This window comes from Tribolium castaneum, chromosome 5, assembly GCF_031307605.1.
Source record: "Tribolium castaneum strain GA2 chromosome 5, icTriCast1.1, whole genome shotgun sequence".
Taxonomy (NCBI): Eukaryota; Metazoa; Arthropoda; class Insecta; order Coleoptera; family Tenebrionidae; genus Tribolium; species Tribolium castaneum.
This window is the reverse complement of record NC_087398.1, coordinates 13441195-13467541: the sequence shown is the minus strand read 5'-3', so window position 1 is coordinate 13467541 and position 26347 is coordinate 13441195. Positions and strand designations below refer to the sequence as shown.

Genomic DNA, 26347 nt, shown 5'->3' with positions numbered 1-26347 from the left:
CTTTTTGTTGAGATTGAAAATGCTTTTATGGCAAACTATGCAAAAATATCTGTAGTTAGTAAGAAATTTTCTGCATTGTCATAAAAACCAAAAAAACTTGAAAATTATCACAGAGAGGTAGATATTGTAGGTATTGGGAATGCTAATACAAATCGATGCAGAAAAAAGTTCTCCTCAACCTAGTAAAATAAAATTTTATTTGAAAAAATTAAGTTATGGGTACTTGAAGTTGTTCAAATTTAACCTTAAAATTTTTGAGTTTATTAACTTCTTTTCCAATGTTAAACACACTGGAGAACAGATATAGGCTTCTCTTTTAATTTTCTAAATATAATTTCAAAATCTTTAAAACAGAAAATTACCGATTTTTGAAGTGACAGGTGCAAATCCAAAAATTTTCAAAAAATCTTAAATATCTCAAAAACGGTTAAACTTAGGTATAGAGAAAGCTGATAAAACGGCCTTGAAAGAACTTAATTAATCCAAAAACGCAGTGAAAAACATAGCTTTCCATTTAAAATAAGAAATTTGATAGCGACTTCCAATATAATTCAAAGTGCCGCCATCTTAAAAATATTTTCATTGTACAGAACTTAACGGATTATGACTGAGTACAAACTTTCAATACTTTTATTGTGCGTTTTATTATTATTTTATTAAATGTGCTTTAGACATATTAGCTGTTTCAAAACTATAAAAACGCCAAGGTCGTATTTTAGCGAATTATGATTTTTTTAATAAGATTGATATAAATGTAAACAAACAAGTTAGGTACAATATTTTTTGAAACGTATATCTCAAATTAGTTTTTTTTTTGCTGATGGGTTGGTAAAAGTTCGAAAAATCGTCAAATTGACATGGACTGTCACTTAAAGTGGCGAAACTAGCTCCTAATTTTTGGGTGGGCACATAGGTGGATCAACAAAATTTTTCTTAGGCATATAAAACCTAATACCAGTAATAAATAATCTAATATTTTTCCCTTAACGACACTGTCCAGATTTCAGTTTATTTAGCATGTTGTCAAATAAATAAACTAATGAAAAAATGATATACTAAATTAAAAAAAAATCTGCAGCAGCATGAAAAATAATTTCAAATGTGTTTTCTATGAAACTTTTTATTTTATCGGTTCTAGTTGTTTCAGTTTTCTATCTTCCAGCAAACATTTTTTCGCTTAGAAACGATTAATCTCAAAATGCATACTTATATCCCCAACATTTTTTGAGATTTTATCGATTGAATCCTCATTCGCTGATAATATTATTAATTTGTAATAGATGTATTTAAAACTAGTAAATTGTTAATAAATATTAAACAATAAGTTAGATTAGATTATAATTACTCACAATGGAACACAATTCCTCTATTTTGATTAGAAGAATTAAATTAAACGTTTTCAGAGTTCATAAAGACTTCGCTATTTTTGATACGACTTTATATTTTAGTTAGAGCCAATCCAAAAATTTTTTCGTTTGCCACCGAGTTACAAAAAAACGTAGATTCAAAATCCTTTTTATTGGTTTCAATAGAAACCAATAAGTTTTCTGAAACAGAGAGCTTTTTTTCAAAAATCAAAGAAAACAAAACTTACGTTTTTTAACATATTTTTTTAATTTTTTTTTACAAAAAACCATTAACCAATCTTTTAACGGTTACTTATTTTTATAAATGTAATTTATGTTTATACAAAGTTTCAAAAATTCAAAATATCGTATGTATTACTCGTGATGTCCAAAATAAAACTGAAAAAAAGTAAATTATACTTTGCAATAAGTGTAAGGATTTTTATTTTTTAAACATGTACCTGCAGACAAAGATTACCAGTTATAGTGTAGACGATAATAGTGCCTATACAAACAATCAAAAATTTCGGCATCCTCGACTTATTAACGACAAATTAAGATTATTTTGAATAATATATCCTATATCATTTCGTATCTTGGTACTGACTGTGTTATTACGAGCTGAATAAGCTTTTTGTATCAATAAATAAAGAACTTGATTTACTAATTTAAAACCGTTTAAATTTTAAACACATATTAATCACAATCAATTGGCAATTTTTTGGGTGAGCACAAGGGTGGTCCAGAGATTTTTTAGGTGGGCACTGGAGTACTGGAGCGTGAGGGAAATAACTGCCTAAATGCGATGAGTACATAATAGTTATTACCTTTCATTGAAAGTATAAATTACATTAACTATTACTTTTTTGTAGTGCATTAATAATTTATAACAGCTAATTTTGAGAGAGAATGCAACGTTGGCGTTGTAGTTTTAAAACAGCTAATATAAAATTAGTGAAACAATGAAAATAAACAAACCCGCTTACGGCAAAATTATAAATGGCATTTTAACAAATTTTCATTATTCCAAATATTGTTTAGAGATTGGACATTAATAATCACACGTAAGTATTAACCAAATGTTTGAAAATCGATTTAGTAAATAGCATTGTCGAGCGCCATTCTTGTTCATAAATTACATTTGGTTCATCGAGTTTGGATCCGATTGAAATTTCCGTATTAAAGATGCCAAAGCATTTTGTGATACATCTTGTCAAAAGCTTCCAAAGAGTCACCGTAAAATGTATCAGATCGTTTCGGTTGTCGAAAGCAAACGCAACATGTATATCTCCAAAAATGGCTTTTTCATAAAGAGCTTAGCGTAATAAAACTGTGTACTTACCTTCGCATCACAACAATCTGGACTAAAAAAATCGCGGTGAAACAAAACGTGGAGCAGAAAAAATACAAAGTGAGCATCCTGTCCTTCTCCAAAATGTACTGCAACGAAACAATGAACAAAGCTAGAAAGAACGAGCTATACCGACTTTGGCCTCCTTGACTGGATCACGAAAATGGAGAAGTAAGGTCCGGCAATGTTCCGTCCTTAATCTGTCTATGCTGCGAGCATCAATGGCTCTCATCAAATACTCGTTCACTTCATCTTCAGGGTTTTTCTCCCTTTCAGGAGGTTCGCTGAAACCCAGTCTGGAATAGGCGCACTAATTAAAGGACGGGTTGTAATAGAGATGAAATGTTTTGGTCGTTTGTGAAGACCCCGTTTTCAATATTTTAAATGTAAATGTTTAACAATTATTCAGAAATTGCTCCGATTTGGTTGCGAGCCTGCTTTTTGTTTGTTACGAAACTGAGAGCTGAATTCAAGCCCAGTGCACCTATTGAGTTCCTAACGAGAACATTCGGGATGGAAATAGGGCGAAAAAGTCCATTCACACAATTTGTTAAGCTCGAATTTAACAAACGAATGAAAAGTTCGTTAAACTACTCACTTAGACGAATGCTTTCCATGTTGTGATCCGTGGCCCATCACCCTCATCTCCTTCGAGATGTTTCCGTTCATTGAATGATTCTGGTAAGGTGTCGAGCCCTGAAAGCACCTCCAGTCACATCCTCAATCAATTTAACACATTTTACAATTTATTCTTGTTACACTTATTAATTGTTAGTTAGTTACAATTTGCATCTACAAGGAACTTCAGCAGTAATAATGAGTATTTGTAATTAGAAACCTCATTTAATTAATAATTTCAATTTGCTCCATTGATTCCTTGTGGCATTAAACGCATCACTTTTCCTGTCTATAAAATAATTTTAACAGATAGACGACAAAGTCGTATCCTAGAAAACTTAGGAAAGTATATTGTATCATAAATCGTACAAGTACACTATTTTATCAATAATAAATAAAAAATAATTAATTTAATAAAATTACCTGACTTCTCAAATTTTTAATGAAGTTTGAAAAATAACCAAGGTGTTAACAAACCATTATTACCGAATATTTATTACTTTGGTGTTTGAATAAAAAAATAATAGAACCAAAAAAAAACAATTTTTTCTCATTATTCTTGCAAATTTTATTATTTTTGGGGAGTTTATGAAATATAGTTTAGATTAGTCTGCCCATCACTGTTAGTTTATGTAGTTCAAAATTTAGGCAAAAATGAGGCATTAGTTTCATGAGTTAAACGCAGAAATATCACACACGCCTTTGTAAAGAAAACTCGTTTATTCTAAAAAGAATTACGAAGGACATCACAAGAGAAGGTTTCAAAATTGACTTATTTTTGGTTGTTGTTGTTCCATTTCGCTTATTTTCCAAAAACAAATCATGTTCTTTTATAAAATAGTAATTTATGAAAAAACTGCAGTTTTTTCAAAAGGGTACCTAAGTTAGTTATTATTTAATTAAAAGCGTTCCACAAATCGGCCGATTTATTATTTGGAAAAATTTCTATTTCCTGGTCGATATAGTTTTAAGTTTGAATTTATTGTCATCATTTATTTGACTAAAAACTTGGTCTTTAAAGAAGTTTGCTTTTAAAAATTTTTAAGATGGCAGAAATATACTTTTGATTTGTTTTATTTTGTCTGATTTTTGTTCAAAGAATTTTTTATATTCAGTTGAATACATACCAGACATTGTAATAATTTGTATTTTAATCAAAGCAGGAAGTTTCAGAAAATTTAATTTTTCAGTATATTTTGTTTGATTTATTAACTTATTTAAAAAAAAATAAATTGGTATTGGTTCAATAATTTATTAATTGTTTTTTTTTTGTTAAATTAATGCCAGATATCAATAAATAAGCCAACTTATTAAAGAAAAATAACCTTATTTGAAAAATTCTTTGTTTATAACAGTACATCATAAAAAATTCTAAGTATATATACTTTTCAGTAATAGTTTGTTCCACTCATCTAAATTTTAGTAAGTGTACAATATACATTTTTTGGTAATTGTGACTAATTATAATAGTTTCTTTGACTTATTTTATTTTTTAAAGGACTGTAGAAAATTGTTCTTTATATAAAAAAGTTTATACAAAAATTTATACAAAAATATTTTTTCCTTTGTTTTCTTCAAACAGTCTTTTGAGGTTTTTATTGTATTACAGTTGCATGCCAGAAATTGCAAAAGTGCTAAGTTTTTTATGTAGCCAGAAAATTTTACAAAAAATGCATCTGGAACAACGAAATTAGTAAATTGTCTGAACTGTTTGATAATTTTCAAACAAATACTTATACCTAGCTTCCGTAAGAGAGAGACTTGTCAGGTCAAGTAATGTCATAAATGTCTACTGGTATATAGGCAAAATATTATAATTTTTGATATGGTGCACAATCAAGAATAAATCAAATTCCTACAAAATATTTTTTGTCTTAAAGAGCAAAAAACCGAATGGCTCATATGCATAAAAATAAGTGTTTACTATAAGTACAAGTATTCAGTAAAAGTATGCTCTTGGAAGTAAACACTATATGTGCCAGTATTTACTTAATTTACTTAATTTGAAGTATTTTGCTAATAATAGTTTTTTGTTACTTTCAATTATTTTTGGAGTTTTTTTAATTGCTTCCCCTGGAGTTATAATGCCATTATCTTTTATCAAATGGTGTCTTAAAATTGATAAGCAGGAAATCTTGTCTAATGATTTTTTTATTTACTCCAATTGCACCAGAGTACGAATATCTAAAGGTTAGGATGTGAAACAACGTATAAATAAAACGTTCCTGTCCTCGATAGTTCCGTTATTATCACCAGAGAGCGCAGTTGTTCCATTACCGTCAAAGTTTTCAAAGCAATGAATTTTAAAAGATGGTTAGATTTGCATAACGGTTAACACATAGCAATCACAAAATCACAGGCAGATCGAGCATTAAATTCTCAATAGTAAGACCGAGTAAAACATAAACCTAATGGAAGAAATTTATCGTAAACTACATTTCAAACTTTTACTAATGTCTACTCTGCCCCATATTATTCAGAACGCTGCGAATACGGTTATAGATGCAAGAAAAATGTTAAAGAGAAAGTTGTAGAGAATTAAATTTCCTACGAAAAATCCGCGAAACCATATCCTTATCTTCAATCATTTAGGCCCCAAAGTCATTCAAAGACGCTCAAGTAACAGATTTGCTTCGTTTTGTCGGTGGTCAAGTATTAGAAAGTTACCCGTTAACGATAGAGATATTCTCTACAATTTTTTTCCCAACATTTTTCTTGTATCTCTAACCGTATTCGCAGGTTCTTGAAAAATACAAATGAAGCAAAAATTTAAAATTTTAAGTAATTTTTTCTGATGTTTTTTCCAAAAATTTGAATCAATTTTACTCAGTAGTTTGTTAGAAATGCAAACCTCAACACTTCTGTATTTTATCCAAGAAATTAGTGAACTGGTTGTATTTAAATTAATTTAAAACAATTTGATAACGAGACGATATAACGCTCATCCTCCTGTGGTATTTTTTTTTTTTAGAAAATACTGCAATTTTGTATCTCGTTACGTTTCCCAGTCCCAGTCCCAGTCCTTCATACAGCAGTACCAGCTTATTAAATATTGTTCTAAATAATATTCTTTGGTATTCAGAGTGTGCACCGGGAAAAAATCTTTAATAACCTCTCCGTTGAAAAAAAACCTGTTCCACGATTAAAATTAGTCATAAGAGAGTAAAAATTTTCGGCTTTATTATTATTTATCAAATTATCACACTAATACTTGTAAATAAAATTTAGACATTGAGTTCAAGTGTGCTTAATAAGTTACTGAAATAAAATAAGGAAAAAGTAATCGGCACAATTTTATAAGAAACCGTAGTTAAAATCAAATTTGCTCACCCCTCTATACGACGGCGCTACAATTAAGTACGTGTCGATGTTGTGATCTTTGAGATAAGAATTGCGGTCACCGCCGTTGCCTGGCTCGACGACGTAATCGTTGCCCAAACATTTCAGTGTTTCTTTGGTAATGTGGACGCGTCTGCGAAGCAAAATTTTCCTCGTTTTACGAAAAATGAATGATGAGAGGAGACGATTCGCAAACAATCCGGAAAGTTATTATTATTTCAACTTACCCTGGAATGCCGCCACTTTCCATGTGATTGGCTAAAGTGACGTCGTTCGACCACACGTCAAATTGCCATTTGCGAAGTCCTAATACTCCGCAATGGACGCGTCCGGTATGGATTCCAACCCGCATATTAACGTTGACTGACATCACTTCACGCACCAAGCTGCGAAAAGCAGAAGAAGGTTTAATCAAAGTGTCGAAAATGCCAGCGGAAACGGCCAGTTTTAGATATTCGACCGAAAAAACCGAAAGATGGGAACGCTAAATATAGAGGATGTATCAAATTGGTGCATAAGCTCTTCAGTACGCTGTAGCACATGCTCCAACAAACTGTAGAAAAATAATTAAAAAATCATCCTGAATTAATTTTAGCACTAGATATTAAGAAGTAAAGGGGAGATTTTTTTCTTTTAATTTCTTAAATATTTTAACGGTGATAGAACCAAGAAAAAGACCAAGTTCCCCCACTCTTCCACATCAACGATATTTGGCTCTACAGTCCTACTTAAACTTAATTGATATTTTACATTACGTATATTTACACTTCTTTTTTCTTTTCCAATTTTCTTCTTGCATCTGTCACTTCTCTCATCCATATTCTTTTCCTTCACCACTTTAGTTTAGAACTTTTTCCTTTCAAATTCGCACACTCTGACAAACAGTGTTTGTCAATCATCCCTCAAAATTCGTTCTCCCTTTCCTCATTTCCACATCTAAATCTAGCTATGATTTTCTTATATTTACTTTATATCTTACTTAAGCATTTGGGGAAGTCATCGTTAATAAGCAGGGCATATTTTGCGTTATTCGTGATTCTCTTATGCATGTTATTTTTTCCGGCTTATCTATGTCGGCATCTCTCAGTTTCAGTTCATCTTCTATTGTTCTTCTCATTTCTCTCATTCTTTATACACGCATATTCCTTCTTCTCATAGTAGTCTTCTCGTTCTTTCCAATATTGTTGCAGAATTCTGTATTTAAGCCGAATTCTTAATTTCTCCTCAAATCTCACCGCTCTCTTTCCTGATTACACTCTTAATTTTACTCTCTTACTTTCTTCTCTTAATGTACAAGTCCATGAAACAAGCATACATTTTTCCTCTATCTTACTTATTTCTTTCTTAACAAGATACTTTAGAATGTTAATATTGTCCATGGTTACGAAACCCTGCCTGTTCATCTAGTATCGTAACACTTTCATGCATTTTGTAAACTGTACTGAGTAAAATTATTCCCCGATAATTTTGTGGTTGATCTTTGAGCCTTTTCTTGTAAATTGGTATAATTACTTATAATTACTTATAATATTCATCAACATTTAATTTTCAAAATTATGGTTTTTATACTCATATCTAGAAAACTAAAAAATTGATCTGGCAAAATAGCAAAAAAATGCTTTAGCTATAATTGTAACTATTCTACAGTAATTGAGATACGGATTAATAGGGATTAATTAAGATTAAAATACTCAAGTACTTGACAATTATGCTAGTTTTACCAAACTGTTTCGTGTTGACAAATTCCTTAAAAATACCGATGGATTTTTTATCATATTTTTTTGAGGTTGCATGAAAGGTTTCCTATAATGTACCAGAGAGCTAATGCGCTATTTTGTATATACGCTGTAAAAACTAAAAAAATAAAAAAAAATAAAAAATCACATTAAAGGATTGTGCTCTTCCTAAAAATTGTAATTTTATTCAATGAGTTAATAAATAAAGACAATAAATTAATTATCAAAAAACTTAACTAAACTTATTCTGAATATGAAAAAAAAGTATAAATATTAAAAAAAGAAATGTCAGGAATTTATAAAACTTGTATATTAATATTATTAATGTTGTAGTTATTGGTAAATGCATTAAAGTAGCTGCATGTTAAAGTAACTGAAGGTTTATATAAAATATTTGTTTACAAGGGGGTAAATTAAAAGTTAGACTATTAGCAAAATTAAAATTTGTAGCTTGAAAAATTCAGCATGTGCCTGAAAGAACATTTTGACAAATGACTTTTGAAGATAGTTAGAGGAGTTAAGCCTAAATCAAAATCTTTGGCAGGATTTGTTTTCTTCACTACCTCAGAAAATAAATCAATGGAGGCATAACGGAACAATGACAAAATGTTAAATAAATTATTCAAAATGAAGGAAGCTGTTTGACTATATTTGAGTCATATTTCCGTTCACTGCACAATTATTCATTTTAACCTGTATGTTGTAAAATAAGTCAAAATTTCTTAAAAACCCATTTATATTTCATTTCAGTTCATAGTAGAATTGCAACAGCGCATTTTAGAGTGAAAAATAAAGTTTTTGTAAAAGAAAAAAATTTTGTGTTAAACTAAAAACTAGCGACACACTTTGAGCTAAGAAAACCCACCAGAAACTCTCAATTTGTGTTCCATTTCGCTACAAAAAATTTAAATGTGCTGTTGCAAACTATGAACTTAAATGGGATACACTAACAATTTCCTAAAATTACCGTCACTTGATTTTTCTAGTGTGGGCATATGTTTTGCAACTGATGGTTCAGCAGATAGGAGCAATCGGTTTTATTATTAAGAATATGTATTATAAAGGAATTAAGAATGCAGATTGAACGGTGGGGGTCTAATAAGGTAATAAGATACAGTTAAGTATGCTTGTAGCCTCTATTCGAATAATACTCCTAAATCTTTATAATTAACTATTCCAGACAATGTTGTACCTCCTGATTTGTAATTGGAGGACAGATTTGTTTCTTTACGTGTATAAGTCATGACATAACATTTCCGACCATTTATTTAGTTGTACTAAATCATTTAGAAACGTTGAAGTTGTAAATTGTAATTTTTCTAAGGAAATAACATTCCTAAGATCATGCACAAAAATTAGAAATAAGAGAGGGGCCTAGATTTGAACCTTGTGGTACACCCGATTATGGTGAAAAATTAAAAATTAAAGGTAAAGCGCCGGTTTATAGAAAGCTCTATTAAAATTTAATTCGTTGTTAAAAGTTAACAACGCGAATGGGCCAATAATATTGGTTAAATTTGGTCATGTGATGAGTTAATCACGTATTTAATTGCAGATTAAATTAATGACGCCTCTATAAACCGACCTTTAGAAAATTTAAAAGAAAGTAATTTTTTCTCTGTGTCTGACGTCTAATTGTTTTTGCAAAAATGTTTAGATTACAAATAGGCTAAAAATTTTTATCACGTTTCTTGATCACGTTTCTTGAAAACTAGTATGACAAAAACATTTGAACAAATATAATATGAGGTTAAACAGTTTAAAGAGGGTTGGGTGAGGATGTAAGAATACTCTTTAATTAGGAAACTAGGTAGAGAAATTAGAAATTAAAGACTTTTTTTAAAGCTTGCAGTATATCGCATGCAGATACTATATATAGTATTTACTATACTATATGTATATGAAAAAGTATAACGTAAGTATACATAATAATATTAAACTATTCTTTTACACTTGTAGGCAACTGAGCATTGTGGTTACATGATATAAAAACACTATTAAAAATTACACTGGTAAGAGTCTTGTTAAGAGAACGATCATACTTTAATTTATTATAAAAAAACGGTGTTTTGGGTTTTTTGTTAAAGATATTTTTTTGTTAAAGACATGAAGGAATTCTGTTTATTAGTGAATTTATACTAGAATACAAACATTTAGAATAGTTCATATATTTTTTGACCGAATAAACAACAGGCAGTATTTGCAACAGATACGTTGTTTAAGTCAACTATCTGATGTATCCCAGTCAACTTGAGAAAATGTTTTACAAAGTTCTGAAAAATTTCCCTTTTTGAAGTTGAAGCGAAAGCAGTTAGTGTTCATATACCGGGCGACTATTAATGATTGTGATTTTTGTAGTCGGGTTGGTAACAAATTTGAAAACTTAATTTGGCAACCTTGACTATGAAATTAATTTGTCAAAATTTTATACTCAATTGTCATTCACTTCCGACCTACGATCGCTGACTTGGCCGTCAGACGAAACAGCTTCATATAATAAGCTACCAGGGAGGCCAATAACTCATTGTTGCCAATAGATTTTTTGCCTAAATCATTAAAAGTCACCCGGTATTAAAATTAGCATATGGGTTAATTAATTAACCAAGAAAAATCATCAAAGGTAAATGACTCGACTAAAGGAAGTTTAGATAGTTGTACTGAACAATATCCAAAATCCGATTATAAGTATTTATTGTATTATTATTAGTGAGAATTTATGTAGTTTATGTAATTGTTTAAGAGCAAGTAGTCAAAAACTGTCTTCTGGCCTATCGCATAAATGTGGAATGTTAATTATTGATTACTAAATAAATAATCCTAGTAGGGCATAGATCGAGAAATAAAAAGTGCAAATAAATAAAAAACATGAAAGTAATAAATCCGGATTTAATAACCTATCATTTAATTTGTCTTGAAACAAAATAGGAGAAACAGAGCATTGTGCCGACCGTAAGAAATCTTATTTTTGTCCCAATTATTTATTTTCCGTATCTCTTCCCTCGTAATTCAACTCCCACTTTATTTGATAAATAAATTTTGCGGGAACAATATCTCGTTCCCCTAATAGACCCGAATTTATGTTAAATCTTGGCCATTCGTTCCATACAAGCGTCATTTATCCCGCAGACGAGACCACATTCGCCAAAAAACACGTTTCGCAAATTTAAATCGCGACGAAAATCCGGAAATTTTAAAAGCTCGCTTGTAGACGTTAAACCGATTTCGCCTCGTTTCCTAAATCCGCAATGGATATTTGGGCGCCTTCTCCCACCACTGAACTGATTTTTGCGCTCAAGTACGATAACAATGAATTACAAACCGTGACATATGATTCTTGATAAACTTTACGACGTGCTTTATATTCCATACTTAATTCTTTCATAAATATGCAAAGTGGGAATGCTTATAGTCTGCCTCACCGCATTCACTAGGTGAAAAATATTAGCGGAAGTTGAAAATCTTTCGAGTGGTAACCATTATCCATTATTATCCTGCCATTTTTAATAACTCTACTCTTGGAGTGCATCCTCGACCTAGATTTTAATTGTGCACTCTGTGCACGTTGGGCTTAACGGGCGCATAAGTATTTTCTTAATTATGCCAGAATTGTGGCGGTAATTATACGAGTAAAACATTAAAAAACTAGAAATTTTGAAAAAAGGAAACATTTTATGCGAAAATATGTTACATACGTGTTTGCACGAGTCGGCTAAATAGAGTTCAAAGCTAGCAGAGGAAACGCTCCGGAAATATTTGTTTTATTCTTAATAGAATATTTTAAATCAAAATCTCCAGCCATTAATCCGCATTTTACTCATCGTTATTTGGTTAGTGGCAAATAAAAATTTATTACCGCTATTATATCTTGCCTCTTGATGTACATTTTGCATCGCAAATATTTTATGACCGTAAAAATAACGCTGGTGGGAAATTATGATTTCACAATGTGTACAATGCTGGGGTGAATAGAACTACTAAAGCTGTTTATCGTCGCTTTCAAGTCGCAAAAGTTATATTGTTATGATTGTATTTTACGCTTGATTCGTCCAAGTTTTTAAAGTGGAAACCTAAATTCCTGTTGCACACAAATAGGAAAAGGATGAGAAAGTTTTAGCCAATAGCTAGACAGCTTCATTTTAAACAAAAAATATAGCACGTTATAATTGTAATAAAAATGAGCTCGGTTTTATGTAAACTATAACCTATACTTTATCTGCGTAGTAAATATATTGAAGAAAATAAGTCGTTACTAACGAATGATGTTTTCGAAGTAAAACCAGCTTTATTTATACTGAAAGCTTTTATTTGTACAAAACCCATTATGGTCTCAATTTAAATTAAAAATGTTAACTGACTATTTACAATATTCAGCTTTGAACACTGGAATGCAAATATCACGTCACCTAAAAGCCAGGAACTCGTAAATTTGTTTTACGATTCTGAGGGAAATGTCAAGAAAACGAAGCTTCTAAAGTGGTTTACGTGCTTTGTTAAATGATATTAGATGTCATTATAAAATCAAATATTAACAAAGTAGGCACTCGAAATGAGTTAGGGCTTTGGTTTCGCATTGTATGAATTATAAAGTGCTGTTTGTTAAAGACGAAATTAGTTTTTTTGCTTCCATTAAAGTACATAACAGTTGTTGCATTAGCAATGGCAGCTTGTCAGGTGAAGTAAAAAGTGGGAAAACATGTAACAGATTCTAATAAACTACGTTAAAACATTTGAAAATGCATTAAACACAATAATAACGTTCAAGGTTAATATCAAGACAAAGTGTTCTCTTCGTTTCATGCTCATGTTTAATTAGTTCAAAATAATGTAATTTTCAAAACATGCTTTAATGAAACTGCGTGCAAAAATGAGTTTCTCGTAAATTACATCAAACAGGCTAAAATAACGTCTATTTTCATATATTTTAATCATCTTTGACGAAATTTTGGAAAATAAGTGAGCCACTTACTCAAAACCAAGATAAATCTAGCAAAAAGATCAGGTCAGGTCAGGTCAGTGTCACTGACAAATTCGCTTTCAAACCTTCTTTGATATTTGTTTTAGCAAATTGTACAAAAAAGTCAAAGTAATATACAAACGAGAATATCATTTTAGATTTTCAGAGGTAAAACATTTTAGAGACGAATACGAAAAAAGGTAAAAATGATGACTATAAACCAATTTTGCAATTTTTCGACTTCTTTCTACCTTACAATTTTTGCTGTATTAGAGAGAAATATCTCAAAACATTGAGCTTTTAGGTCAAAATAGCAAATAATAAGTAAGTCTCTGACTAAAAAAAAGATGCATCTAAAGAAAACGGCCAAATAATTTAATTTACTATCAGCGTTTCTTTGTTTTGGCCTATTTAAGTAAAATTAGAAGAAATGAAAGTTTTTAGCAGAAAAACATGTTAAAACGTTTCAAAAAAGCAAAAATTACGTAATTAATTACGATAATTACGGATTTATTTGAGTTAAAATTTTCAAGTTTTTAACTTAAACATGTGTTAATGTATTTACAAAAAACAATAAAATTACTATACTTTTTGCTCAAAATTTTAGTCGGAGGTAAATGATGTACGAAATTTCGAGACAAAAGTTAGTGTCTCACTGATAGAGCGAGTTAAACCACAAGCCACGAAAACTACAATTTTGACTTCCATAAATAATTTTCCGTCTATTTGAGCATTTTACGAGAGAAAAATGAGTTTTTAGCTTAAGCCTCGTCTGCATGCGTTCGGAAATATACCTATTCTGCAGAGGTTGGATTTAATAGACCCATAGGGTAAAATGCCAATTTTTAACATTCGAACTGCTTTTTTAATAAATGATTACTATTTTATTAATCAAATCATATTTAAACAGATAATTGTTTGCCAAAAACCTTGTTATCACATGGCTAAGAAGTTGCCTTCGATTTTCTATGAATTTTATAAAGACAATTATAGCGTTTGGATTATAGCTCTCTGCTGTATCTATTCTCTTTACTTATTTATTCAATTTATTATGCTTAGTTCAATGGACCAATTTGTAACTTTTCACGTAAATAAAAAAAAACTAAGATGCGTTCTACAGCTTTTTGCAGCATATATAGCGTTGGGCAAAAGTACGGAACCAAGCGGTTTATGTCTAAATTATGTACCTTATGAAAAACCTAATTAGTACATCATTAACTTACTTTAAAAATGTAATTATTTTGCAAGAACAACATTTTGGGAAATTTCTTTTAGTTTTCGAGTTATTTCAATTTTTTTTAAATGGCACCCTACTACCTCAATTTTTTGGGAAAAAAATTATGTTTAAAAATAACTTCTACTTTAATAAATATAATTTTAAGCCAGTGGTTTTTTTTAAATAAATTATTAAAGTTGCGTTTCGTGCTCATTATGAAGGTTTTTCGAACTTGGCCGAAGTGGTCGTATCCATGGATGTTTGTTTATTTTTGCGAAAAATTTGATGAATCAAATTAGTAGATTAAAAACAATCATGAATACAGCAACTTCGGCTAAATTAAAAAAATCTTCGTAATAAATTCGCACCGCAATTTTAAAAGAATATTTAAGAAAAACCACTGGTTTACAATAAATTTTATTAAAGCAAAAGTTACTTTTAAGACACAATCTTTTACCAAAAAATCGCTGTAGTAAAAAATTTTAACAATTTTTTTTTTCAACTCGATAACTAAAAGGAATTTTGAAAAAAGTTATTCTTGAAAAATGATCATTTTAAAGTACTTGATGAACTAATGAGTTTTTACGTAAGGTGCATAGTTTAGGCACAAAACGTTTAGTCCATACTTTTACCCAAAGCTGTACGAGTATAACATATCGATATGTCCTAAGATGCAACCAAAAATATTAATTGCATTTATCACTTAGATATTTCGTTTAATTATTAAAAACATTAATTGAATCAACATTGGGGGACAGACTTGACAATATCCAGAACAATGTAATTATAGATTACTTTTGAAATTTTTTACGATTATCGATCTGGTCGGTATTATTGGTTGTATACTAAAAAAAATTAGAAATAAGCCACTATTGACTCAGCCTGTACAACAAAAATCCTAGAATAAAGAGTTGTACCCGATATTATGCAGTAAATTATTTTTTTTATGTTTTGCAGCTAGAATTCCTACAAAAATCTTTCAATATTTTTAAATCAAAATTGAAAAGTTTTTTGAACACACAATTTTTGTGCAGCTCGGATGAGTTTTTTAAATGTAATTTTCATTTAGTATTTTTATGTGTTAATTGTAATTCGTGTAAAACGTATAACTAACATCTCGTTAAGCACCAATAAAGAATCTTAATACATATATCATTTCCTTATAATAGGTATTAATTAATAAAAAATATTAATATAAATAAAAAGGCAAAAGAAACAGAATTATTTAACATCACTTTACATTATTACTGATAACACTCAAAATCAGTGAAGTCAGACTGCAAATATTTCGCGGTAGAATAAAAGCTTTTGTAAGCTAAGTAATTTATGACTCTTAGAAGGAAACTCTTAGATGATAGGTGATCGATGTGAGATGTTACAAACTTTAATACAGAATAATTGACACCATGTCTTGCTTTAGTCAATCGTAGATTATTAAAACAAAGGTTTTCAGTTCTTGTGTTGTTGGTATGATGAGAATTTAAGATGGTGTGCTTAACTTTATTTTTACTTATCTTTATTATTAATTACATATTTTAAACATTTAAAAATAAACAAGAAAGATAGAGTTATTATTATTATCTTTAATTGTCGAAAATATTTCTTACAATCTTCGGTAGAGAATTCCTGCCACCAATCTTATTATGACGTTATAACTTGAAAATCCTTGTTGTTGCACCAGTGTGTCCCCACAAATTAAACAACAAAATAGTAATAACTCGAAATTTTAAGCTTTGTAGTTAAAAAAAGAAAAAAATACGCAAAATAATTTCTATTTAATGAATCATTTTTGTGAGATTGGCTACTTTTTTAAGTGTTTTTTGTACAAAACAACATTTTTTGGAATAGCGACTTATTACTAATTAGGTAATTAATTAATGAATAATTATTTTCGTTATAAGGTTTTTTAGAAAAATTCTGAAAAATCACATGACTACGGAAACATTATATTAGCTGTTTCAAAACTATAAAAAATATCGCATTTTCTCTCAAAATTACTGTTACTAATTATTCATGCACTTCAAACAATTAATATCTGATATAATTTATAGTTTTACAATTTTATCAAATTTATTTAAAAAAAAATAATTGAAACAGCTAATAGTTATTAATAATACGAGAGCAAAAACACAAAGCTTAAAGTTGGAGGGCTGTCGTTATGCAACGAGCGTATGCCAGTTAAATAGTTGAATAGACACCCGAGAACTTTAAGCGTTTTCGCATAAATGTTATTCTTACTTTTTTTGTTAGAACATTTTAATTTAAAACACGTTGCTATGGGAAGTGTGTTTTAAAATAGTGAAAGCACGTTGCTATGGGAAACGTGTTTTAAAATATCGTTTATAATCTAGGATTCACATATTAAAAAGCAAGCTTAAAATGTTACTAACAAAAAAAAGTATTTAATAGCTGACACTGATTTCTGTTTGATTTATTAGTTCTTGAAAACGGAAAAAATATACTTGTAGCAGACTCACCTTGTATAGTAAAGAATTAAAGCCGTGAAAACAAGTTAAATAGTCAAAAATAAAATAAAAAATTAAACAGGTTTGTGTTTTTGTTGAAAATTGTAAGAATATGTTAAAAAATAAAAATTATTTCAAATGTAATACATAGTAGTGATTAATGAAGGTTTATTTTTTAATGGCTGTGAAAGGAATAAATCGATTTTTATTTTGTTAAAAACCGTCCGAAGCATTGACCTAGAAATGCTAATATGCAGACTGGAAGCATTTACTTACGCTATGGCGTCAATCATATCCAGCCCCATTTCAACCGTGCAATGGGCGTGATCCGGCCTGGCTTCCGGTAAACCGGAAACGCAATAGTAACAGTCTCCCAGCAGTTTAATTCTCAAACAGTGATGTTCGGCCGCCAGCCGGTCAAACCTGCAACAATCACCACTCGACTAAGCCTTGCTGCAAATTGCCCGAAATTAGCATCTTCGAGATTAATTTTCTCCACGGTCGTCATTAAATTGTAATTAAAAGCCGTGTACTATAAAATAACCATCGCGCGTTTTTCACGAAGCGATTAATTTTCAGGTGGATGGAAAATTCTTTGTTCTAAATTTAGCCACCGATGTTTCCCTCTTTGATGCTGTCGGTGGCAGCGCAGCTCCGGTTTATACAATTTTTGCTTCATTCATAATTCAGTGCACGGAAATATGTAGAAATATCGCTAATCGGGGCGTGATTTTCGACAAATTCCAAGATTTATTAGCGCATACTTGCCTGGCAAAGAGCTCGTTCAGGATTCGGACCAACTCTTCAGCAGTGCATTGGTCGGAGAGCGTCGTGAAACCGCAAATGTCAGCGAAGAGAATGCTGAAATGCGCAAACAAAACGTTTTATATTCAAAATACGTGGCTTCAAATTGCCTACATATTCCACATTTTTAAACACACAAATCGGGACAAGTGTACAAATGCTGCATTTCTCGTTCGCATGATGAATCTTTTAAAACATAAATAAAATAAAATTTTCTTGTTATTTACAAGAGAATATACAGTGAAGACTTTATTTTGCTGAACAGTGGGGTTTTTATGGAACTGTTTGTAGTGCATTGACATGAACTTTTTAAAACTGAACATAAAATTAATAGTGTTATGTGTGTTATTTAATGTTCACTAAAATAAACTATTTACCATATAGTACGGAAGACCTACGACCTCTACTAGTAATCCACTGACATGAACTTTTTTAAATTGAAGATAGGATTAATATTGATATAGGATATGTGATGTTCAGTGAAATAAAATATCCTAACTGTACATATCGTTTATTTTCAAAATTGTAAATGAATCCCATAATTTTGCAAACCAGCTTTTATTGTATTCAGTTGAAAAATGTTCAAAGGATTTTAGTTCCAATTTTGGTGGTAGTTTAGTAAGCTGAAAACACACCAGGTTTTATTAATTTTACAAAAGTATATGTTTCAGTTGAATAGCGTTCGTAAATTCGTTCAATCCAATTTGTAAATATCAAAAAGCTTTTTACTGAAAAATTGTTAACAATAGCTGCTATTCATCATCAGCAATTACTATTAAAATAATATTCCATGTTTACATAAATATTTTCTAAAATTCAGCTGTTCCACGTTGTCAACATTCGCATAAATTTTGATCTGGAATATTTTTATGAACAATCTTTTACCTAATATTGTTCCAAAATTATCTTTTTTTGTGTTTACGTTCAGTAAAAAAAAAGATTAGTTTAGAGTGAAGTTCGTTCAACGGAAATAATAATGAATAATGCTAAAGCAAGAACTTTCAAATTGGAAGTTATGTTTCTAAGGTCGAGTTGTATAAAAAAATAATCCTTTTTAATCTTGGTTTAAACCCGTAGGGACGATTGTTACAATAATTGTTGAAAGGGGTTTACAAAATTAAAGATGATTAATTTTTTATATATCTGAACCTAACAATAGTAATGACGAATATGAAGCCTATAATAATTGAAATAACTGTTAATAATTGTTAAACATACTTCAAATTCAATTTTATAAAAACAGTTTTCTATTTTTGATAAGTTAGTTGTTTCTTATATTTGTAAAAATTTTTGTGTTATAATAAATTACTATCTTTTTTAAGAAGATAAGTCATTGTGAAAATACAAGTTGACAGAATTACGGCCCAACTGCAATCATGGAATAGCGGAATTACAATGTAAAAAAATAATTTAATAATTTTCATTTAAATGCCGTACGTTTAATTTAGAAACAATTTCAAAGTCAAAGATAGCTGAAATTATTATTTTGGTTTTATGAAAAATTTAGAAATTATTAATTTATAGTGTGAGTCTACTAAACCTATATTTTTTCTATACCGCGAAAATTAATAATCACAGAATTCAGCGTTTGCAAAATTAATTAAAATTAATTAATCATAAAATAATGTAGAAAAATTCTAAAAAAATCACATACCTACATAGTAAAAAAATATAATGTATTTAATAGCAAGGACTGATTTCTGTGCAATAATTTTTTGAGGTACAGTAAAAAATACTTTTAGCAGACTCACCCTTACAAAAAAATCAAATTGGAAATATAGACAAAAAAAATACAAAAGAAAAAAACTTCAACGTTTTGATAGATACCTAAAAAATAAAGAAAACAAAGTGAATAACCTAAATATTCTAAAAAATGAAGAACAAACAAAAAAAGAGGCTGAAATATACATTTCTTGGTCTCCAATTGCGTATTGTTTTATACTGTCTTATTTCATACAGAGTGGCCTGTTAAAGTTTGAGTCTAATCTACTCGACTCGGATGTGAAAATATTGCACTTTTCAGTTTTCATCCAAAGAAAAATAGTTATTTTTTAACGAGTTTGAGTGTAATTTGGACGCTTTTTTTCACGAATAGATTCTTAAACGTCGAGTGATAACGAGAGGTTTATCATCCACGAGGTGAAAACAAGTTGAATACATTTTATTCTTCAAATCAGACTCAACAAAGCTAAAAATTACTTTAAATCTGTTAAAAATAATCTGACGTTTCGTATTCAGAAATGCCAAACATTTATCCAAACTTTTTTACACAGGAGAAAAATCGTTGTATTTTGACAATGTCGAAAAATAAAAAAAAAATAAATAAAAATTTTTGGTTACAACAACTATTTGATTTCACGATTTTCTCGATTCCAACTTCCAACTAATTGAAAATAAGTCAGATTATTTGGGACATTAAGTGTTCTCTCGAAAAGTTTTATGACTCCTGCACATAAAACTATAACGTATCTTCTTTGTCTGAAAGCAGGTTAAAAAAAACAAAAAAAAACGTTTTAAAGAAAGCTTTTATTTAAAAGATGCACTAAATAGTAAAGAATAATGTTTTTTCTATACAGGAGAATTTCTTTGCTGACAAATTCGGATTCTAAAATTTATAAAAACTTTGGAAGCATTGATCAATTGAAGAATGTAATTAATTCTACATTACCGTAGTAAATGCAAAAAGAAAGAAAAAAGAAAATGTTTTCCTGGAGTAGAAAAACATTACATCTTTAACTTTTTGCTTTTTAAAAAAATATTTTTTCATGTTTTTTATTTTTTATTTTTATTCTTTATCTCGGTCTTTACACCACCCTAAACAAGCTCAATTGTGCATTTATTTGTAGGTTTTGTTTCTCACATAACATCATTGCTGCTTTCGCACTATTAAACTCTCCAATGTGTTCAAGTTCATATGGCTTGTATTGAAGAAGCAAACTGCAGTAGTAATTTTTAACTTTGAAGAATGTTCCAATTAATTAACAAAATAGAATTGCATTGTTACGGAGATTACGTGTGTATGCAAAATTCCAGATATTTCGGAAAATAAGACCTTTTCAAATTTGACTCGAAAAATATGAAACACACACACAGAGAGAGACAAACAATAAAGCTGGTAAAATAAACGCTTTCAAAAATAAGAGCTTTTAAAAATGACAAAAATATTTGATTAAAATATAATCCGGTTTTTAGACAACTTATTCCACATGTATGTGTATGTTTGAATATTTTCAGATTTCTGATGCACTTCTACCTTTTTTCATATATTTCAATTTTTAACGTAACGTCACGTTTAATATCGTACTAAAGTCTAAATTAGCTCAATCTAGACTAGTTAATCAAATATTCAAAACGATTTAACTTCGAATTAGTTTCACCGCGCGAGCTGATTGATCATTAACCACATTCAGAGCAAAAACCAGAAACCAGCCTTCATCCATTTATGGATTAATGGGTTAAATTGTGCCGACTTTATGACACCACTGAGCAGAATAATTCAATTGTATTATTTTCTACAACTAAATGTAGGCATTATTTAAAAAAGTGAAAATGTTTTAATCGAACATAAAAAGTTGTCGAGAAAATGGATCCATATCTCACCTGACATTCTCATGCCTTTGGATGTATATTTTATGAAATTGGGCTTCTTTCGGTTGTCCGGCAATATCCGCCTTCATCTCCATAGCGACGTGCCTCGGTAATACTGACAGGAGAAGACGTTCCTATGCAATATTTAATCATTAAAAAATATGGGGGAGGAAAGGAGCTGTTTACATCAAACGTTAAAAGTTTTTTTTGCCCTCATCCTCTCGGGTAAGTTTCCGGTTAATAATCGGATTTACGTGCAAAAGCTGAAGAAATCTATAGAATGTTCCGGTTTCACTAAGCGCGTGTTAATTGACGGCTAAATTGAAAACTGAATCTAAAGTGCGTCCATTATCTTTCCATTTCAAGTTCTCTCGCATGAACTGAAAAAGTACCGACCTGGAAGTGACGTAATTGAATTATTGTGAGCAAATTCAATTTTTTTCCAATTTAACCGATTGAAACTTCGGTGTTTTTAGACGGGTTAAAATATTTGACTTTGTAATAATTCTTCTCAATTATGTGAGCGTGTTGGTGATTAAGGGACGACTTGCTAACAAGTCCAGGGACGCGTAAAGGTTTAATTAAAGTGAGGACAAGTCCCTTATGGTTTATAAATTAGATCTGAACTAAGGGCTAGCATTCTGATTCGATACAGATTGTAATAAAGCTACCTGTTGCTGATTCTCTCGCTGGATTTTCAGGCGGGCTTCTATGCATTGTCTCGTTTCTAAAAAAGCTTTACGTTGGGCCACTTCTCGAGGATAATGGGTGCAAACGCCGGCGACGTTTCCGCACAGCAGAATCACAAAGCAGCTGGTGATCTGAAAAAATAAATGTTACAGCTTGCTCCAAGTTTTGTCTTGGTCCATCAACAGCTTTCCGAAACCCTTTGACAAAGGTGAGTCAATATCTGGAGAATCCTCGACCCTAATTAAATCCCCGTCTGTAGCTTTAGCACTCTCATTGACTGATTAATCCGTCGCCAAACCGAGTTAGTTTTCCAGACGGCCAAAAAACGCTTCGATAAATCATACTTACATCTGCGATGGCGTACAATTGTCCCACATAAACAAGTAGAATAACTTGGGTCAGAGCCAAAACGGTGCCGGCTAGAAGGGCGTCTTTGAGACGGATTGGCATCAAAGCGTATGTTAAGTATGTGGTAGCTAGCGAAAACGTGGGGCCCAATAACGGCCGCTCCGTCTCGGAAAAAAACGAAATACATATCTGGAAAATAAAGCAGACGGAGTTAGCCGCATTGATAATGACAGTAATGTTGTAGGCGGTTTGTGAATAATAAATTTCGAAAGGCAATATTCTTAATGGTTTCTCGCACGAGCTTTTGTTCGACTGGTAAATTCGTACGGAAGTTGTTTGAAAAACTGTTCTCCTGGAATAGTACACGTTATAAAAGTGAATAATTTTAGATTAAAGCTGCAAGACATGGAATATTTATAACCATAAGAATAAAAATTGAACACAAACAACTTTCATTACTTCGGTTTTGTAACATGTCTACATCTTAGATCTTTTACTTTTAACTCTGTTAAAAATTACAATAGCAATCTTAATTAATCTTAATATATATATATATTTTTTTCCTATTTTGTTTTCTCATTTTCTTCTTTTTTTCCCCAAGTTTACTTTTTTTTCTTTATTGTCTTTTATTATATACAGGGCGTTAAAAAGTATGGATACAGCTAAATATTTTCGGATCGGTTTATCAGAGAACGTTGAAATTTGGGAAACAATAATTTTTGGACAAATTTCAGTCGGTAAAGAGCTAAAGATGGATAGAATAACATTTCCAAGTCTAAAAAAACATTTTGAATTTTTTTATTATTTCGATAAGTTTTTAAAGTTTCGATTAACGAAAGGTATGCATATGTTACATCGAAGAACTCTTGTTATAAACATTAAATTTGACCCTTTTTACAATGGCAAATAAAAAAAATAAGTTAACCTTGTATCTGTAGAATAAATGGTAATAAAAATTTAATAAACAACTGAGACAATAGAATTTGAATACTTTTAAGAATAACATTTCAATATGTTTTGATGAATAGTTTTTATAATATTTAACTGTATACTATATTTTTTTTATTTGTAGTATTTTATTTTCTACAGAATGGTCTATAGTTAAAGTTTGAGTCTAATCTACTTTGCAGTCAATTATAAATATTACATTTATGTATTTTCCCAGAAAAGAGGAAGAAAAGAAAATGAATTTGAAAATTTTTGATTACAATACAATTATTTCGTTACACAATTTTATCGAATCCAACTTTCAACTTATTTAAATTAAGTGAGATAATTTGAGACATTATGTGTTCTCTCAAAACGTTTTCTGACTTGTTACGCACATAAAACTTTCATATTAAAATATTTAACATCGTTTCTCATAACATTTCAAATTCAGATTCAGAATCTAAACAAAATAAGTTTAAGACAAAAAGTAACGAAAACAAGGAAAAGTACACTAATATTTTGGGTGTAGTAAAAAACACACATTTGAGAAACTAAACATAGAAAAATAATGTTTTTCTTTAATCCCATTCGTTTTTTAAATATTTTTACTTACAAATTAGACTTCTAAAATTTATAAAAACTTTGAGAGAACAAATGAAGAAAGTAATTCTGTATTACCATAGATTATCACCACCCTAAAACTTTTAAGTCTAACAAAATTTTACATTTTAAAAATTTTTATTATTTCGATAAATTGCATAAGGTATGCATGTGTTACATCAAAGAATTTTTCTTATAATTATTCTTATAAATTAAATTTGACCCTTTTTGCCATTAAAAAAAGTAAGTCTTGTATCTCCAGAATAAATAAAGATAGAAATTTGATAAATAACTGAGACAATAGAATTTGAATGCTTTAAAGCACAGACCAAATTTCGATAAGTTTTGATGAATAGTTTTTATAATATTTAACTGTACACTATATATTTTTTTTTGGAATTTGTAGTATTTTATTTTCTACAGAATGGTCTATAGTTAAAGTTTGAGTCTAATCTACTTTGCAGTCAATTATAAATATTGCATTTATGTATTTTCCCAGAAAAGAGAAAGAAAAGAAAATAAATTTGAAAATTTTTGATTACAATACAACTATTTCGTTACACAATTTTATCGAATCCAACTTTCAACTTATTTAAATTAAGTGAGATAATTTGAGACATTATGTGTTCTCTCAAAATGTTTTCTGACTTGTTACGCACATAAAACTTTCATATTAAAATATTTAACATCGTTTCTCATAACATTTCAAATTCAGATTCAGAATCTAAACAAAATAAGTTTAAGACAAAAAGTAACGAAAACAAGGAAAAGTACACTAATATTTTGGGTGTAGTAAAAAACACACATTTGAGAAACTAAACATAGAAAAATAATGTTTTTCTTTAATCCCATTCGTTTTTTAAATATTTTTACTTACAAATTAGACTTCTAAAATTTATAAAAACTTTGAGAGAACAAATGAAGAAAGTAATTCTGTATTACCGTAGATTATCACCACCCTAAAACTTTTAAGTCTAACAAAATTTTACATTTTAAAAATTTTTATTATTTCGATAAATTGCATAAGGTATGCATGTGTTACATCAAAGAATTTTTCTTATAATTATTCTTATAAATTAAATTTGACCCTTTTTGCCATTAAAAAAAGTAAGTCTTGTATCTCCAGAATAAATAAAGATAGAAATTTGATAAATAACTGAGACAATAGAATTTGAATGCTTTAAAGCACAGACCAAATTTCAATAAGTTTTGATGAATAGTTTTTATAATATTTAATTGTACACTATATTTTTTTTTGGAATTTGTAGTATTTTATTTTCTACAGAATGGTCTATAGTTAAAGTTTGAGTCTAATCTACTTTGCAGTCAATTATAAATATTGCATTTATGTATTTTCCCAGAAAAGAGAAAGAAAAGAAAATAAATTTGAAAATTTTTGATTACAATACAATTATTTCGTTACACAATTTTATCGAATCCAACTTTCAAATTATTTAAATTAAGTGATATAATTTGAGACATTATGTGTTCTCTCAAAACGTTTTCTGACTTCTTACGCACATAAAACTTTTATATTAAAATATTTAACATCGTTTCTCATAACATTTCAAATTCAGATTCAGAATCTAAACAAAATAAGTTTAAGACAAAAAGTAACGAAAACAAGGAAAAGTACACTAATATTTTGGGTGTAGTAAAAAACACACATTTGAGAAACTAAACATAGAAAAATAATGTTTTTCTTTAATCTCATTCTTTTTTAAATATTTTTACTTACAAATTAGACTTCTAAAATTTATAAAAACTTTGAGAGAACAAATGAAGAAAGTAATTCTGTATTACCGTAGATTATGACCACCTTTAAAGCTTTTAAGTCTAACAAAATTTTACATTTAAATTTTTTTTATTATTTTGATAAGTTGCATAAGGTATACATGTGTTACATCAAAGAACTTTTCTTATAAATATTAAATTTGACCCTTTTTGCCATTAAAAAAAGTTAGCCTTGTATCTCCAGAATAAATAGAGATAGAAATTTGATAAATAACTGAGACAATAGAATGTGAATGCTTTAATGCACAAACTACATTTCAATATGTTTGATAAATAGTTTTCATAATATTTAACTGTATCTGTTACGGGTTACGGCTAATGAGTAAATTAGCTGGTTAGTTTGTAAGCTAGCCAAATATTTGGCTATTTTAATAGTTAACGCAGGTTTAACTAAAACAGCGGATAGTTTACAAACTGAAAGACAAGTTAACTAGATAGTTTAAAAATTATTGAAGGTTGTTTAGTTTAGTTAATCTAAAAACCAAATTTTCTCGTAACACAAAATAACCAATGCTTTACCTAGTTAACAAAATACTCAAGTTTCCACATTGGCCGTAACATATCCACA

The 26347-nt window shown here is 29.5% G+C and overlaps 1 protein-coding gene across 4 annotated transcripts in view; it reads right to left on the bottom strand.

Moving 5' to 3' along the window:
* The window catches only part of LOC659486 (uncharacterized protein), a 169227-nt gene that overhangs the window by 6908 nt on the left and 135972 nt on the right, over positions 1-26347 (bottom strand). For all 4 annotated transcript variants that reach the window (XM_015979961.2, XM_064357139.1, XM_015979960.2 and 1 more), the window contains 10 exons: positions 22456-22644; positions 22089-22238; positions 21430-21551; positions 17794-17886; positions 17302-17448; positions 6882-7040; positions 6646-6787; positions 3296-3393; positions 2834-2993; positions 2689-2786 (listed from right to left, as the gene is read on the bottom strand). In XM_015979961.2, the coding sequence (XP_015835447.1) occupies positions 2689-2786; positions 2834-2993; positions 3296-3393; positions 6646-6787; positions 6882-7040; positions 17302-17448; positions 17794-17886; positions 21430-21551; positions 22089-22238; positions 22456-22644 (1358 nt within the window). The remainder of the gene's footprint in view (positions 1-2688; positions 2787-2833; positions 2994-3295; positions 3394-6645; positions 6788-6881; positions 7041-17301; positions 17449-17793; positions 17887-21429; positions 21552-22088; positions 22239-22455; positions 22645-26347) is intronic.